The sequence below is a fragment of the Gadus chalcogrammus genome, chromosome 6, assembly GCF_026213295.1.
Source record: "Gadus chalcogrammus isolate NIFS_2021 chromosome 6, NIFS_Gcha_1.0, whole genome shotgun sequence".
Lineage (NCBI taxonomy): Eukaryota > Metazoa > Chordata > Actinopteri > Gadiformes > Gadidae > Gadus > Gadus chalcogrammus.
This window is the reverse complement of record NC_079417.1, coordinates 21,757,569-21,775,704: the sequence shown is the minus strand read 5'-3', so window position 1 is coordinate 21,775,704 and position 18,136 is coordinate 21,757,569. Positions and strand designations below refer to the sequence as shown.

Here is an 18,136-nt window from a genome sequence, read left to right as displayed (position 1 = left end):
TTTTTCCATCTTAACATCAACATTCAAGGTTACAGTTTTACAATAAGGGTACAATAAATAACAATAGATTAACCCTAAATATAATTATTAACCAAAGGTGTTCATGTTAACTAAGGTCATGGTGTTCATGTTAACTAAGGTCATGGTATTCATGTTAACTCAGGTTTTTAGGTTTTAACTTACACATTATTTAAGGGTTAGGGTTAAGGTTACCCTTAACACTAACCCACTAGCCCGAACCCTTACCCTAATCGTATGTCTAAATCATATGGTATTGCTATATAGTAATGCTTATTACTACTGCATTAACTCATGTTTATTAATGGTTACTAGACCATTAGTTAACTGTGAGTTATTGTTAGTTAATGCTTATTACAGCATTAACCAATGTTAATTAATGGTTAATACCATTAGTACCCTTATTGTAGAGTGTCACCACATTTAACACACGCTTGACAACATTACACAATTGGGAGATGACACAATGCATGTGTACTTTGTGTGTGCGTTTCTGTCAGTGCACTGCCATCGCGCCCTGCACGCTAGGACAAAGGGAGCCGGGGGAGTTCAGAGTTCTGCAGAATAATAATACACCCTAACTCACAGTCTACTCTAGATTAATCACCAACGAACAGCTGAACACCAAGATAACAATAAGCAGGCCCCGTGCGTCCAGGACTCCCTTGCAAACCCCTGTACAGCTTTCCTCCTGCTGATACCGTCATAATCTCACAGATTTATGCTCCAGTAGTGGTGCTCGCTACCCTGCATTTCTATGCAATCCCGTGCACGCGTGCGTGAGTGTTGGGAGATAAAGGTGTGCAAAGTTCAGCACAGAACAATAATCGCGAGTTCTATCAATATTTCTGTCGCCTCTGCAAAATGCACACAGACGCACGGGCGCGCGCCCACACACACACACAAACGCACACGCACACGCGAACACATAGACAAGACGAGTGGGGAAGGCAGACAAAGCTGGGGAACGCCCCCTACACACTGCAAGATGTGGCCAGCGACTGCTGTCATGGCATCAGCTGCTGCTTCGTTCAGATTCACATAAATTCCTCCAGATAGTATTAAAAATGGCATACATATATGGACACATATTCCGAGATTGTTAACAGACGTATATTGTAAGAGAATACACTGCACGTTGAACACCGCCAGGTGTCAAGTGATCATGATGTGGGGCTATGGTGGGTGTATGATGAAAGACATTGGATGGATTAGCTTGCCCAAAGCTGTCAGAATAGCCTACTCACCCACACGAATGATGGTTAGTGCTGCAGAAGATGTCGATTGGAAGGGATGATGTAGAGGACTGGCAGCCAAGCGTGTTCCACTCCTTTGGAGTTTGGCCTTTTTACCTTGTATCCGTGTTGCTGTGTTCTCTCGATTCTGATCGGATCAGAACAGCTCTGGTTCGGCTTGAGATCTGCCCGAGCAGCCTTAACAGGGCCAGCTCGTTGTTCGGATCGGGGTTCAGATGTCCAGTGGATCCAGTTGGATCGTTGGACGTTTAAAACACTGTTCAAGACAGTAGGCGTTTTATGATCTCCGTCTTCTTCAACCTTGCCACATAGCTCTCTGGTTCGCTGTCTCTGTCCCTCCTCTGGTTTGTTTGCTGCTGGTGACTACCCTACCGTCTACTTCGTTGTTACAGTTTTTTTTCCAATGACTGTCCCTTTAAAAAGACGCCGTTTCCGGGGTTTGGAGGATATGAATAGGGGGCGGGACCCCGTCCAGCTGAGCCTCTGTCATTTAAGCCATTGGTCAGATTCTCGTCGATTGCCCAATCCGGGTTTGAGGGTACGCCTCCTTTTGGAAATACGCAAATATATTCAAAAGACTCTCCACCTGATTGGTTCTCTGATTAGTATAGGACACGCCCCATACACGTGCTTTTACTCTCCTCCCCATTCTTTAGCTCTGGGCCGTGGACAGTAACTGGGCCGAGGCTGTAGTAACCGAAAAAAGGTTGACCATTGTGAACCTAAAAATAGAACAAGAAATACCTAATTAAAGTAAGGATTGGCCACTTTCAACAACATCCCAAGTCAATGAGATCATCGATTGGGTGTTTTACTTACATATGGCGACATCGTTGGTATATAAACCGTTCACACATTCCCCCCTCATTTGGACCAGATCCCAGAGGAGTGATCCACTGCCATGCTGTCATAGAGTTAAGAATAGATCTGCTGCTGTACGCTGCATTGGCCCTTTCACCCAGGCGTCCACAGCACACTGTGGTGTTGTTGATATGAAGGGAAACAGGTAAGCGACATGGTTACAAAGCCCAGTCACTCACTGGTTACAAAGCCCATCAAAATGGTTAATTTACTTTATCTATGTGTCCAGCAGCTTGGTTCTGGAGATGAAAGACAACAGAAATGAGGAAGATAAAGAATACTAGTACTTAGTTTATTGGTATACTAATTAGTATTAGTGCTGCTTCACGTTTTTCTGATACTACTAGGCTACTATACCATATAATAATAAGAATGAGCACATATGGTTTTATCAAAGGAACCCGATAAGATTCAAATAAGATAGCCTACATCATGTTTGCATCTTTTAATGCTTCCTGCCGGTCAGCCTTACTTTATTATTGAAGTCAAGAGCACATTACTTCCCCCTGCTGTCCGACTGCCCCCATTAGACGGCAATTTTCATTATTTTGAGGAACCTAGTTGTGTAGTGGATGTAATTTTCAAATTACAAAAATAACATTGTAACTAGGTTCATACATATCCACAATATGTTTAAACAAAGAATACTAAAAAGACTGAATATGTAAATTATCGGAAATAATTGGATGTAATTAATTGTTAACGCCAAGGTGCAGCGTCGCTCTACGCAACTTATTTCAGACTCTGAAGAGTACAACAACAGTTGACCAGCAGAGGGAGACAAACAAGGGTCTGACTAACCAGGACCTGTAGAGCTATATCGGGGCCTTCATGAAAAATACATAATTTCTAAATAAGTGCACTGACATAGATTTTCTTTAATTCCTCCGTTTGCTTTAACTGGACCACTTCCCCCATGGTTCAACGTATGTTTCATTTAATTTCCATGGGTAAAAATAATCTGTAATTAGTTTGAGCCAACTTGGATTTTTTTATTCTCTTCCCTGATTGGATTGATTCAGAGATTACCAATTGCTTGTCAATAACAGGTGTGGAATTGCAACACTTACTAATGGCGGAGAACTCATCTTCAACCACAATTACTTGACTCAGTGGGAAGCAGGCAGCAAGAAGAGGCTCATGAGTCTAAATAGTGCCTAACAACAAATGTACATATTTTAGTCCAAAACCCATTCATATACATTTATTGTGAAATTATTCAAGCATTGACTCTGTAAATATTGCTACACAGAAATTCGGCACGATTCACTTTGTATTCAATTGTCAAAAAGAAAATTACAAACTATTGTTGACATTTTTTGTTTACTTGTTTCCCGTTGCAGTTTTGCGCAGTACACATAACCTAAAATGTTACTTGAACAATCAGTTTACATCTCATATGGAATGGCATTATTAATAAAAACGAATTATTTAATACGTACTCAATTCTCCTACACACATTGGCGACAGAACATTGAGTCATTAACTCATGGTTTTCAACTGTTATAAAAGGGAGCTAAATCTTAAAAACAATTATTTTAAACAAAAAGAATTTCATTAAAAAAAAAGCACAAATTCACAGTGCACAGGAACTGTAGCATACAGACTTTTTCAAACATTAAAGCCTTATTGTAACTTAATACATTTGTGTATGAATATTTAACAGTCTAATTGCCACATAAACCAGGTTGGACAGGTAGCGCACTTCGCTAACTTATTGGGGCTCTCCCTTCTAATCATAACTCATTTTAATGCAGGGAAATGTTTGCAAAAGGTGTCAATTTGATCGACAATGTGGCAGGTGACCCAGTTGTAATTATGGGTCAGTCATAAAGTTAACTTCTCATTGAAAATTACAGCTACAATACCATTGTTTCCATTTTACTTAATTCCTCCCATTTTATTTGCTTTTATCAATTAGTTTTTATTCCTTGTATGTGTTATTTTCATCGTAACCCTGTTTATATTGTCATTGTGATCCTGGTTTAATGTGATGAAATGTTAACTTAAGTATTGAAAGGTGCTTCACAAAAAAAAATCATGTCTATTTACGGTATATATCTATTATATATCTAGTTGTTATTAGTCTCATTATAATTTGTCAAGGTAACCATATCTGCTCACTTTATTACACAGCACATGGGTTCTCTGGTAGCTTTAAGTACTTGAGAACCTTTTCCTATACATAATAGTGAAATATTACTGTGAATGTCACAATCAAAAGATGGCAGTGGAGATAAGGTAATATATATAATAATGTATTGATCAAGTGAATGACACAAACCTCACTCAGTGTATATATAAGAGTGCTGGTTGTCTAAGTATAGCATCCAGCTAAGCTACGACATGAAAGCTGGTGCTTTTGGATGTAACAAAGGCTACACACTGTTAGCTTAACAGCTTATTTTGAGAAACAATACTCGCGTATGACAGAAAAAAAATGTGTGTTCACTGGAAGCATGCAAAGTGCTCTCCTATCTAAAAATCAATATTAAACTTTTTTTTTTTTATCATAAAGTCATTAGATGTTGTTTTCCAATGAATCTTTACTCTGGTTGAAGATAAAGATGATGTTTTGCTTGAAACAATGTTAGGGGAAACAGGTGCAGTAAAATGCACACCTCAAAATGAGGTCATGAGCCGAAAGCGATGGGGAACCCCTGGACTAGCTATCTTAGCCGTTAGCTTAGCTGCTTAGTGTTAAATTGATTTATGGTGATGAGATTAGCTTGAAAGAAGAGCAGTAAAATAAATTATGGTTAAGGGACTAGCCTGAATGGTTTTCAGTAAAATGACTAAACAAAGTGGTTAGAAATAATAATACAATTAATGCTTAGTAGACTAGCTTGACATTAGACAGTGTCGGTGACCGTGAGTACTATCAAATGAATGGGCCCGAGACAGACTTATTAGTGTCAAATTATGTGTCTATTGCTTTGTTGATGACTTTAAAATTATATTTTAAGTCCTGTCCAAGGTGTTGTATATTATGCCTTATTTTATGATATGGAAGAGAGTCACGTTGTAGAGAACTTGGTGGCCATTGTTCCAGGCGTACAGCGCCCGGTCCCGCGGGTTGTAGTCGAGCATGGACAGGTGGCTGTACTGGTTGATGAGAGGGATGTCGATGTACTCGTACGTAGAGGAGTTGGTCGAATACGCGTAGTACACCTTGGTGCCGCCGGAGTAGCCGTTGGTGACGTACAGCGTTCCGCAGATCATGAAGGACTCTCCCGCGCTGCGCTTGGGGTGGTTGGTGGTCCAGCTGCGGATGATCTGCAGCGTATTGGGGCTCAGCTGGCTGAGGACGATGTTCCCCGCGTTCTGATTGGTGGCGTACACGGCCCAGAGCCCGCCCTCATCCACCATGAGGTCGATGTCGGAGTGGCCGCCCCAGGAGTAGTGGTACATGTTGTTGTAGCCCGCAAAGTCCAGCTGGCGAGTGCGGCTGATGAGCGAGGTGCTCAGGTCGAAGCGGATGATGGTGTGGCTCTGGAACTTGTTGTAGTAGATGGAACCGTTGTACACCACCTGGCCCGTGCCGGACCAGGGGTGGGGCAGACGGTGGGACGTGAAGTTGTCCGTGGTCATGAAGTCTTCCATGGACGGGTACTCACGGACAAAGCGGTTGTTATGGTAGCCGTCCATGTACCACACCTGAATGGGGAGCGGGGGACAAGACCGGAATTCAAAGGGAATTACTTTAAATGAAGCTTTGACACTGTTTACCGCTTAGGCCCAGGCTAGTGTTAACCCCAGGCAGGGGGGAACCAAACACCTCTAGCAAATATGAAGGTACAATACCACGTTGCTACCATGTTGTTACTTGTGAGATAGCACGTAGGCTGTGGTGAAAGGAGCTCTACTGACCCTGTTGTCCCCAGGAGGGGCCGCAGGGTCCGTCATCCAGGAGCCAAACCTGGAGCCGGACGTCTTGATGGTAACGGGCTCAGAGATCCCTGTCAGTTTGCCACATGCTGAAACAAAAAACAAAACAATACATTCTAACATGTTCCCAGGCCTGTGTGTATGTGTGTGTGTGTGTGTGTGTTTGCGTGTGTGTATCGGTTTGAGTGTGTGTATGTGTATGCTGACGTGTGTGTGTGTGTGTGTGTGTGTGTGTGTGTGTGTGTGTGTGTGTGTGTGTGTGTGTGTGTGTGTGTGTGTGTGTGTGTGTGTGTGTGTGTGTGTGTGTGTGTGTGTGCGTTCATGCGTCTGTGTGTGTGTGTGTGTTCATGCGTCTGTGTGTGTGTGTGTGTGTGTGTGTGTGCGTTCATGCGTCTGTGTGTGTGTGCTTGCGTGCGTGCGTGCGTCTGTGTGTGTGTGCTCCTCGGTCGGCCATGCGCACCCAGTTTCTGCATGCAGGCCCTGAGGCGCTCCTCCAGGTTGGAGACGCGGCTGTTGAGGTCCTGGTAGTCCAGCCCCCCCAGCTGCTCCTGCAGGTTGCTGAGCAGCGCCGTCACGTTGGCTGCCTCCTCCCTGAACTGTACCACCAGGCGGGCGTCGGCCTTGTAGGCCTCCAGCACCGGGATCAGGGGCCGCAGCTCGTCCATCTTGGCTTTGATGGCCTGCAGAGGACACAGATAAATGGGCATTGTTTGAATTTCAAAAACATTTCCAAACATTTAACAATAATCAAAGAAAGTCAGATATGTGTGATGCCTGTTATCTAACACCACAGAAGGACACAGAAAGGGCTCGAACCAGCGACCCCAGGACTGGAAGGTGAATGCTACAACCCCTGAGGCATATTACTCTGTATTGTATTGTATTTTTATGTGATATAATTGCATCCTGCCTAGCGACCGACGACACATGAAAACTAGACTCAATTGGGAATTTTGCGGTGGTCCCTGCGAAATGAGCAGTAAAATATATTAAACTGCAGACATTCATGTGGACGGTTTTGGATGGAAACTGCAGGAAACACTCAAAAAGTCTTGACTAAATGAGAAAAACTAAATGATTCACAGCAGTGGAATGATAGGACCATGGTTGGAAAGGCTGGTGGAGGTAATGGACTGAGTGCTGGCTTCTGGCCACTCAATGCACAACTCAAATAGCATAATGGTGTCATAGTCACAGTTGGGTTGTGAAGATTAGCAGAGTTGGCTGATGCAATTTCCAGCACTAGAAGTCATCTCTCTCTCTCTCTCTCTCTCTCTCTCTCTCTCTCTCTCTCTCTCTCTCTCTCTCTCTCTCTCTCTCTCTCTCTCTCTCTCTCTCTCTCTCTCTCCCTCTCTCTCTCTCCTCTCTCTCTCTCTCTCTCTCTCTATATATATATATATATATATATATATATATATATAATTAATTCATACACCTGATCTATTATTTAAATATGCAGAAAATAGAAAGGTACTGGGTGACTGCACTGAGTGTGTCTCTGTTAGAAACAGACAGGCTCCTATTTAGTTTTGTAATACCCAGCACTATAGCACCAGGTCTTACTATACAGCTTAACCAAATTGTAGGGTAATCACTCGTTTAGCCATACATCGCAAAGTGTTGTTGCATCTGGATAAAAAAATCAATACAGGCCAAAAGCAGCTTTCATCTACAATCCTACAGGATAAAGTATTGATCAAGCACTGATGCATTTCTCCTGATGCTATTTGCTTTCCTTTTGATCAGACAAGACGGCGTTGGGTTTGTTTTACCAAGAGAATTTATCTGACTGAAACCGCCAAATCATAAACTAGATTAATATTTGAACAGCGGTCCAGATCCTGATAGAATGCAATATAGTATTTTGTCAGATCAATATTATATTTCTTCAGATCGCAGCGAACCTGCCAACGGGAATATTAGTTACCAGGCAACTGCTTGCTTTGTTGAGCCTAACCTCCGACCCGCCAGCAGAGGGAAGCAAGTAACTGCTCTGAAAAGATTCTCATCTCGTGTTGCATCGTGAAAATATATACACTGACACCATGGCTAAAGGAATCATAATGTATAGTTATATAATTTATTAGTTTGGTTATTGAGTAATTTAACTTGTATTTTAAACATTAAGGACTAGAACCCTTTGATCGGGAAGCAATATCATAGGCCCACATAGGAGTGCATCCCTGTAGTGTGTAGTAGTATAGTAGGCCTATCTATGTCATGGTAGTTTCCGTTTAACCTCAGGATTTGAAGCAGCACCTTCAATGATTCACAACAGTTCTACAGAAGAACCAATTTAAAACACTTTATTTTGCACACCTTTTCAAAAATGCAACATCTTACTGTCCCATGCATCATTCAGAAATCAAGACAACAATATTAGATTATCATTATAATTATGCAGAAGAACCTTCAGCAACCAGATTTAATTACACAAGAGGTGTGTGTGTGTGTGTGTGTGTGTGTGTGTGTGTGTGTGTGTGTGTGTGTGTGTGTGTGTGTGTGTGTGTGTGTGTGTGTGTGTGTGTGTGTGTGTGTGTGTGTGCGTGTGTATGAGATCATGCCGAGAGATGTGTAGAAGTTTGACTTTGAGTGCTTCATTGTGACAGCACGGAGGTCAATACTAGTCTCTGTGTTGTACGCAAACAGTCACATGTTTTTTCGCCATGCTAATCAATGAGTGATCCGTACTTAGTGAGATCTCGTTTAGAGGAAGAGTTTTAGCACACACTTAACCAGGGCAGTAAAGACACACATCTTATCTTACAAGTCTCACAGAAAAACATGCAACATTGGAAGGTAAAACCACACACACACACACACACACACACACACACACACACACACACACACACACACACACACACACACACACACACACACACACACACACACACACACACACACACACAATCTGACATGCTAGATTTGCAAATCAGCTTCAGGTCCAGTGCGATGAAAGTATTTCTCAGTAACTTCCCTCCCCAATTATTTTCCAAGCAGCTTCAAGTAAAGTGAAAGGCCAAAGGTCAAGAGATGCTGGACAGGAGAGTTTGGAATGTCATGTTGGAGGTGGGGCCTTGTGGGATAGCCTGTCCTGGCGCTTCCTAACGTTAGCCCTGCAAGCAAGAGAACAACACCGTTGAGTGTTGGCTGTTGGCTTCAGCTAGAGAGCAACCAGCACACTTCCTAGTTTTTAGGCAGCTAAGGCCATCTCAACTAAAAGAGATGCTATATCCGAATGTCTGTATATTTACAAAACATTACAAGTTACTTTGACACAGTAGGATTATAAGCCTTGTCATAGCCAGGCATAATTTGTACTGATAACTTCATATAATTCAGAGATGTTTATGTTAACATTAGAATCCTGTAAGAATTTGGTATAATAACAAGAAGGACAAAAATAAATCTCTACAAATTCATAAGTTTCCTTGACACTAGTTCTACCAACAGAGAACCAGGTCATTTATTCTTGTTACTTAGTGTATTTATTAGGAAGTTATCTGTGACTAGCTGTGCTTAATATCGAAACCACAGTAAACAGTGTGCCCCTAGTGCTCTTCCAATATTAAGAAACAAATACACCATTGTCATTTTTTTGTTGGTATGATACGAGTGGCGAGTTGTCAAGTGTTTACCATGAGTCCGGTTCTTACTTTAACTATTCCCCTTATTCTAACTATTACAATTACAACACTCTCTCACACACACACACACACACACACACACACACACACACACACACACACACACACACACACACACACACACACACACACACACACACACACACACACACACACACACACACACAGAAGCTCAGGCATGTGTAGAGAGGGAACCACCCCATCCTCTTTCATTCAGTCCTCCCAACCGTTGGTCTCAGTGGTTGTAGGTGTGATGGGTCTTACCTTGTACTGTCTGGCGGTGTTGCTCTCGTGCCCATCTTCCACCTGTTTGAATTTGTTCTCCAGGCCCTTCAGCTGCACCTCCATCCTCTCCACGTACTGCAGGTCCCGCTGGGTCCGCTGGTCCAGGACCTCGATAGACTGGGTCATGTTCTGCACCTGGACAAGCAGGAGACCAGGGGTGAGTTCATCTGGAAGGCAGTTGTGAAGGCCCTGGCTCACTGCCCCCGACACACAGCAGCACCGGCCCAGGGGGCCAGAGACTGGATTTAAAATAATCAATTAAAACCTGAAAAAAGGATTCAAAAGAATGCATGAAAGACGTTTGAATAAAAGACTAAAATTGCATCATAGTTTAGCAGAAAGCATAGCTGAACATAAATGTTTTAAACCTTGATGTAAATGCAATCAGGGTTGGAGCCGGTCTCTTGTTCTCTTGGTTGGATTCGGCCCACATTCCATCATTAGTCTTGGTCGGGGCAGTAAGAAAGCCCCTTAGCAGTTCTTTCCATAGTAATCTCTTTTCAGTATTTACAGCTAGAGTTCCTTAGAGTATAATTCAGTCTTTTTCTACGATATACTTCAAATAAATTGGGAGTCAGGGAAAGCTGTTAAGCATCTTTAACTTCTATTGTCAAGACAACATGTAACCTAACCACCACCGAATTAGAAGTCTTCTCCTCCCCATGGGTCATTGTTGTTACGTCTTCTTCTGTAGGGGCATCGTTGTATACATTTGCAAATTTCATAAACATTATTGTAATTGGATTGTATAGAAGTTAAGACTAGCTGCCACTGCTAGCTAAACCAGCAGTGGCCGTGTTAAGGGGTATCTGTGATTAGCTGCTGCAGTGTCACACAGTAGAGACGTCTGCAGTAGCAGTGCTAGTGATGGGGTATTCGGTTCACAATAGCTGTGTGGGGCTTTCTGTTGAAGTAGACACTGGAGAACGCTAGGTCGTTAGCAGCAGCAGTAAGCCTCCTCAGTACCTTCTCAAGGAGCTGTTTGAGCTGCTTAGTGCGAGCATCTCTGGAACAGACGGTCTGTTGAGGAGCCACTACGGTGCACACACAGCGGCCCTCAGTATCCTGGGCCGAGCTGAACACCTGCCACCCATCCTCCGGATTAGCTGGGAATACCTTAAGACATGGACAGAGAGAGCATCGGCCATATTAGATGTGCCAAGTGCTATGGAATGGAAATAGCAAAGGTCAGCAAAGTCGTTGCCATTTTCAATCCATAGTTGATTTAATTATCGCTTGATTGATTGATTCAATTATGTATTAGATGTCAACATTTATCTCGGTGGAAAAGCTACAACTTCACTGGTATCTGAAGCATTCGTAATATTTTCGGTAGCTAACCTTTAAATAATTTGCACCGAACGAGATACCAATACGACGAGGGTGATTAGAGTGTACAACGTGAACAACCATCTAGTGGCCACGGTCTGTACTACACACATGAAAGGTCCGTCAGAAATCATCTTTTTAGTGACAGTTCTGACCGGAGCAATCAGGCATATCAGTAGCACAGCTCAGCTATTGCGTCTCAGTATGCAAATGTGTTGTATTTGTCGGTTCTGAAGGATTGAATCCTCTTCCCAGAGCTTCCGCCATCTCTCACTTCCCCCATCTCTCCCCGCTCCACCCCCACCCCCACCCCCACCCCCTCTCCATGGATTTTCTCTCACACTCCTCTGCACTTTGAGTGCCGATATTCCCGCCCACCCTGCCCCCCTGTTTATCAATTTCATCTCATCTCTCTCCCCCCTAGTCACCCTATAGCCTATCTCCTTATCCCCAGATATGTTCAGTGTAGGCCGACACGTCAACGACCATGCGGACCCCCATGGCAGCAGCAGCCAGTGTGGGGGGCAGTGTTGCCAGATTGGGACAGATTTCCCGCCGAATCTGGTAACACTGTGTTGGGGCTATTTTAAGGGGTGGAGAGGAGATGGTCCGCGGAGACGGCAGCAACGTCAGAGGGGATGCTGCTGGAAGAGTGTGTGGGGGTGAGGAGGAGAGTGAATTAATGATGAGGCGATGATGATTGGCTGCCAAGCATGTACAAGTAGGCTAGTTGGTCTCTGTTCAATTATTAGTGGAGGGACGTCACTTCACACATTTTTGCCTCTGAAGACGCCATGCAAACACTAGAAAGACCTCAATCTCACATCCATCTCGAAATGTGGCAATTTGTAAAAGGTATACCGTACATGGAGGGCGAATATACACGTTGAATTGGCGTGCCATTCGGGAATATGTGCGGAATTGTTTTTATTTACATTTGATCACATTCCATGATATTGTAAATTCTATCAATCCGTTCAAAATGGCACCTAATATTGGCCTGCAACAATTTTATACATAAGAAAAAAACATTTGGGGGAGGGGGGTTAAATAAATAAAATAACCACGGGTCAGGGTATGACCGATTGAACAAGGTGTCTGGGCGCAGGTCTTAAATTACATTAATCCCTAATACAATAAAGTTGGCCTATACCTAGACATTAGGCCCATACATATCACGCTAGTCTTCTTATTACACATCCTACATCTAGTTCATCACAACATTAAGGCATGGGTTCTAGGCTACGATAATGATCAATCCGAGCCATGCTGCGATACGGTTCAAGTGCGAATGAATGAAGGCGTATTATGACCAGGAGCTGGCGACGGACGTGGATGGTGAAGTGGCCTACCTGAGTCAGTTCAGTACCCATCAACAACAGCAACGCGACCCGCAGAACCTTTTCGGCCGGCTCCATCTCTCCCCTAGTCCCTGTGTTTTCACATGCACACCGTTTGCCTCCAGAAATGTCCTCCTCCTTCTCCTCTCCTCTTTATGTTCTGTGTTCTATCGCTTCTTCCTCCCTCCCTTTCCCCTCTCTCGCTCGCTCTCTCGCTCGCTCTCGCTCTCTCTCTCTACTCGGCGTGAAAGAGAGCCGATCAACGCACAATGAAGACAGCAGCCTACGTGTGAAGCTTTAGCGCTGAAAAAACATCACCGACACTTCCCTTTCTCCGTGCGATGGTGTCAGTTTGGCTCGCGAGCGGATCCGGGGGTGCAGCGGAGGAAAGGAGAGGAGGAGAGGAGAGATGATGCCCGCTGTGTTGGACCGGAAGCGCGAGGAGTGGGTGTGGTGGGCCGCTTGGCAGCCAGCGATGTGATCACCCTGCATTATTATGGAGCATAAATTAAAGGAACTTATCGAAATCAAAAGTATATCATTGTATACGCGAGTGCATTTAAAAAATGTAAGATGATCTTAATAATGGCAACAGGTCACGTTTAATAATGCATATGTTTTCGCCTGTAGTCCTGCTTTGCCAAGAGTGTACGCCTAAGTATCTGTAGAGCCTTTGATTCAGGTACTTAAAATGGGGCCAGTTTAAAGAATCTGCTTGATAAAGACTTTTTTTAATTTTTTAACAATTTAGGAAAGATTTTTAAGATCCGTATTTAGGAAGCAGAGCAGAACAATATATTAAGAGCGATCAGCATAGTGTGTATTGTCTCTTTGTTTGGCCTTGTTTGTACATAAGCTTGGATATAAGCTGCATGATTAATTATTAAGGAGAATACATTACATCTGTATAGTCTAGTATAGCTATCATTCGTTTAGAAAATTAGTATCAGAAATCGTGATCTTAGAGTTCTTTGCTCCACAGGGTCGGGTAAGGCAGCCAGAACCATGCTGAGAACCACCTGACACTCCCTCACTCTCTTTCTTTGTGTCTTTCTCTCTTTCTGTCTCTCTCTCTCTCTCTCTCTGTTTCTCTCTCTCTCTCTCTCTCTCTCTCTCTCTCTCTCTCTCTCTCTCTCTCTCTCTCTCTCTCTCTCTCTCTCTCTCTCTCTTTGTTCCTCTAGCTCGCTCTTCCCTAGGGTGATCGTGCTGTTTGTCCATTCTGTTCTTGTTTGGAAAGCAAACACAGTGTTTGGGGATTCTGTGGGAGGATGGAATGGTGTAAATATCACAAGCTGGCAGCTTCTCACCCATAATGGGCCTTCACAGCTCCAGCATGTGAGGGTGGCTGAGAATACAGCACGACAGACAATACAGCTAATCAATACTATGCAGGGTTCAGCTTCATTTGATATGACTTCTCTTATCTTAAACTTCTCTGATTAAACTACGTTGTCAGGGTTAGCGACTTAGCGTGCAAGTGTGTGTGTCTCTGTGTGTGTGTGTGTGTGTGTGTGTGTGTGTGTGTGTGTGTGTGTGTGTGTGTGTGTGTGTGTGTGTGTGTGTGTGTGTGTGTGTGTTTGACCAGAACTGGGGGTGAGACATAACTAACTAGACCTGGGTGAGACAAAACTACCCAGACCTATATGACTAACCAGACTTACATGAATATCCAGACCTATACAACTAACCAGACTTACATAACTACCCAGACCTACACCAAACCTATTAACTTACCAGACTTGGTTGAGACATTACTAACCAGACCTACATAACTAACCAGACCTGGGTGAGACATAACTAACCAGACCTATAACTAACCAGACCTATATAACTAACCAGACGTTCATAACCAGACCTGAGAGATAGCATATTGTAATAACTAACCTAGGTGAGACAAACTGTAATAACTAACCTGGGTGTTAACATATGGTAATAACTAACCAGGCCTGGGTGGTAACCTACTGTAATAATAAACCTGGGTGTTAACATAATGTAATAACTAACCAGACCTGGGTGGTGATATTCTGTAATAACTAACCATACCAGGGTCAGAACATACTGTAATAACTAACCAGACCTGTGTGGTAACATACTGTAATAACTAACCAGACCTGTGTGGTAACATACTGTAATAATTAACCAGACTTGGGTAAGAATATACTATTTATATCGACAGACGGACACATGGGTGGACCATCGTTGGTTTAACGGCCAGTGGTAGAAAAACACAGACACAGATCTGTCAGCAAACAGGAGAACATGTCTGTTTGAGGGAGGAGATGTTTCACCACGTTGACTTCAACAGCCGCCTCGGGCTCCACTGAGTACCATGGTGCAGCCAGCAGTTGCTGTGCTAGTTGCCATGGAGATAGCAGTGGTTGAAGCTGATTCTATTTTGCAGAGTCGTCGTGGCATCCTTCCCAGAGATTCTGTTTTTATCCAAGAAAGTGTTGAAGCCATTTTCCCGGAACATCCCGCTTCGTAGTTTCTCCTCAGAGAACTGCCGCGACGTCCCGTTGAAGTGAGTCTAAACAGAGACACAACAATTAGATCGACCACGGTCAAAAGAGACACGTATTTAACAATTATTCGCCGAAGGTCAAGGGGGCTATTCCCCACTATTCCCGGAGCCTGTGGTGAATAATTGTTTTAGTATACTACCCGTGATCACTCCAAGAATAAACAAGATAACACTTTTTGCCGGGATTTATTGGTTTTTATTAGCGTAACGAGACGACCGTCACGATATCCCGAGTTTGAGATCTCAATCATGGGATATTGCCCAATATCCCGAGATAGCAAACCAATCAAATTGCGCCATCTTAGGAGGTTCACGTGTAGCATATGCTAATTCAATATATAGCATTTAAAAAAAAATATATATAAATATAAATGTAATATCAAAATGGAGGAAGATCTTTACATGGCTAAGACGTAATTAGTCGTAATGAACACAAGAAGCTATAGATAGTTAAAGAGGAGTCGCTCTGTAACTGTGGATCATGCATATTCATGAGTGGCTCACAGGCATCTCGTGTACAGTGGGTCTCTTGCTCCCGTACACCTGGTTGGATGTCTGGTAGAGCGGATTGGAGCTCTTCTGGCTAGAAAAAAAACAAAAAACAACTATTTTTATAATCTATAGGCCTCAAAAAGAATTTTCTGTTTCATGAGACCTGAAGCTAAAAATGAACATGGACCTGGCACACTGCCACGAAGAGGAGCTATGCCCTCTCCATCCGCCTCTCTCCCTCTCACCCACCATCTCTCCATCGCTCTCACCCACCATCTCTCCCTCTCCATCCCCCTCCCTCCCTCTCACCAACCATCTCTCCCTCTACATCCCACTCTCCCTCTCACCCACCATCTCTCCATCTGTCTCTCTCTCCCTCTTACCCACTATCTCTCCATCTCGCCCTCCCTCTCACCCACTATCTCTCCATCTCGCCCTCCCTCTCACCCACTATCTCTATCTCTCCCTCCCTCTCACCCACTATCTCTCCCTCTCACCCACTATCTCTATATCTCTCCCTCCCTCTCACCCACTATCTCTCCCTCTCACCCACTATCTCTCCATCTCGCCCTCCCTCTCACCCACTATCTCTCCATCTCTCCCTCCCTCTCACCCACTATCTCTCCATCTCGCCCTCCCTCTCACCCACTATCTCTACATCTCTCCCATTCTTTCTCCTTATTTCCCACCATCTCGCAATCTTTCCTCACATCCTTCATCTCATCTCTCCATCTCACAATCACTCTCTCATCATCTCTCCATCAATCTCCCGTCCAACCCTCCCACACCATTTATCTCTCCGTATCACAATTTATATGTTGTCTCATATATCTCTCTATCCAGCTCTATATAATAATAATAATAATAATAATAATACATTTAATTTAGAGGCGCCTTTCAAGACACCCAAGGTCACCTTACAGAGCAGTCATCATAAATCGTTTAAAAAAATAATAATAATAATAATTGTGGAAAAAATAAATAAATAAATAAACACCTCATGTCCTATATGTCCTCATCAATCTCCAGCTATTCATCCATCACTCGGTCTATCTCTCCATATGATCCCCTCTCCTGCTCTCTCCTCATGGAATGATTTTCATCTCATCTTCTCTTAGCTGTCATCATCCCTCCAGCTCATATCTAGAAATCTCTCTTATCTCAACATCACAAAATATATCCTTCCCTTCATCTCCCCATCTCTCTCTATCAAATCCCATCTCTCTTCATCCCACTCAAACTCATCGTACTTTACAACATCATAGAGGAAGGCCGAGGGGGATGTATCGGATTTACAGATGTTTAAATCAACGTCAGTACCTTAAGTCACTAGGGGCGCTAGTGGTCCAGAGGAATAGGATAGCTACTCATATAATATAAACTCCCTACTCTCAACTACTCACACTTCATTCCGAGAACACATCGTACACGAATTATACTTCATGATGAAGATACAATCAATAGTTGATAAGTCCGTTACGACTTCGTTAAGTAACAGTTGAGTTTTATAGTGGGCCTGCCTACATTTAAACTAAACTCAACTAACGCAATGATTTTTGCATTACGAGAAGCTACTTTGGCTTTCTTTACTTTGACAACAGACGTTCTCCCAGCGTTCAGTAATGACCTTAGTAGTTCATGGCATAACATTAGTAGTGCATTGAAGACTTGACAGACAGAAACAGATGTCATACCTGCCTGTTACCGTGGAAACAGTCAGAAACGGGTGTCAGACCTACCTGTAACCGTGGAAACAGTGGGGATTGTTGAACCGCTCTGGTAGATTGTCCGCCACTTTATAGACGTCGCTTGTCCTGACGACGGACTCTCGTTCTGGTTCAACGTTCATCGCGCTAACTGGTTGAGCTAACGTCAACCGTCTGGAGGTGTTTATCAACAGAACGGTTGCTATCAACAGAACGGTTGCTATGCTCACCAGTAACGCTGGCAACACTGGCAGCAGGCAGCGAGCTGCAGCCAGTGTTGCCATATTTGGCAGGAAATCTGGCTAAATCTGAATCGGAAACATTTCATACAGAGAGAATAAAAATAACTAGAAAATGCATTTCCTGCAGAAAATGCGGTGAGTGCGGTGTGAGGTTGAAAGTGAGGTTGAAAATATTTTTTAATAAAGCCACATAGATTAAGACATAAAGAAACGTTAAATGGCTTAAATCAAGTAAAGGGATTTGAAAAAAAAATCAAAAGTCTAAATGGAGTAAACATGCACACCATTTAAGAAAATGTAAATGGTCGGAAACAAATAAAGTGACAGCTGAATGAAAAGCGCAAAGCATTGCTACAAATGCAGAAATGTAAAATTAATTTAACTGAAGAATCTGAAAGGTCAAATGTATTGCCCTGCACTGTCTGCGTGTGTGTGTGTGTGTGTGTGTGTGTGTGTGTGTGTGTGTGTGTGTGTGTGTGTGTGTGTGTGTGTGTGTGTGTGTGTGTGTGTGTGTGTGTGTGTGTGTGTGCGTGCGTGCGTGCGTGCGT

The 18,136-nt window shown here is 43.4% G+C and overlaps 3 protein-coding genes across 4 annotated transcripts in view; all 3 read right to left on the bottom strand.

Annotated features, from left to right (window-relative positions):
* Positions 1-2,131, bottom strand: part of LOC130383783 (atos homolog protein B) — a 25,156-nt gene extending 23,025 nt beyond the window's left edge. The window contains exon 1 of the mRNA XM_056591575.1: positions 1,266-2,131. The gene's annotated coding sequence lies outside the window, so the exon portion shown is untranslated. The remainder of the gene's footprint in view (positions 1-1,265) is intronic.
* A 1,073-nt stretch (positions 2,132-3,204) lies between these two features.
* LOC130383784 (noelin-like) lies at positions 3,205-13,074 on the bottom strand. 2 transcript variants are annotated; one of them, XM_056591577.1, is made up of 6 exons: positions 12,640-13,074; positions 10,925-11,074; positions 9,938-10,093; positions 6,484-6,703; positions 6,006-6,112; positions 3,205-5,792 (listed from the first exon to the last, which is right to left on the bottom strand). In XM_056591577.1, the coding sequence occupies exons 1-6, from the start codon at positions 12,703-12,705 to the stop codon at positions 5,130-5,132; spliced, it is 1,362 nt and encodes a 453-aa protein (XP_056447552.1). In that variant the 5' UTR covers positions 12,706-13,074; the 3' UTR covers positions 3,205-5,129. The 2 variants fall into 2 exon arrangements, with proteins under 2 accessions (XP_056447552.1, XP_056447553.1); XM_056591578.1 differs by lacking the exons at positions 3,205-5,792; positions 6,006-6,112; positions 6,484-6,703 and adding an exon at positions 8,844-9,142.
* A 1,707-nt stretch (positions 13,075-14,781) lies between these two features.
* On the bottom strand, positions 14,782-17,571 carry pierce1 (piercer of microtubule wall 1). The gene is made up of 3 exons (XM_056591580.1): positions 17,380-17,571; positions 15,653-15,731; positions 14,782-15,154 (listed from the first exon to the last, which is right to left on the bottom strand). The coding sequence occupies exons 1-3, from the start codon at positions 17,487-17,489 to the stop codon at positions 14,981-14,983; spliced, it is 363 nt and encodes a 120-aa protein (XP_056447555.1). The 5' UTR covers positions 17,490-17,571; the 3' UTR covers positions 14,782-14,980.
* Between the last annotated feature and the right edge of the window lie 565 nt (positions 17,572-18,136).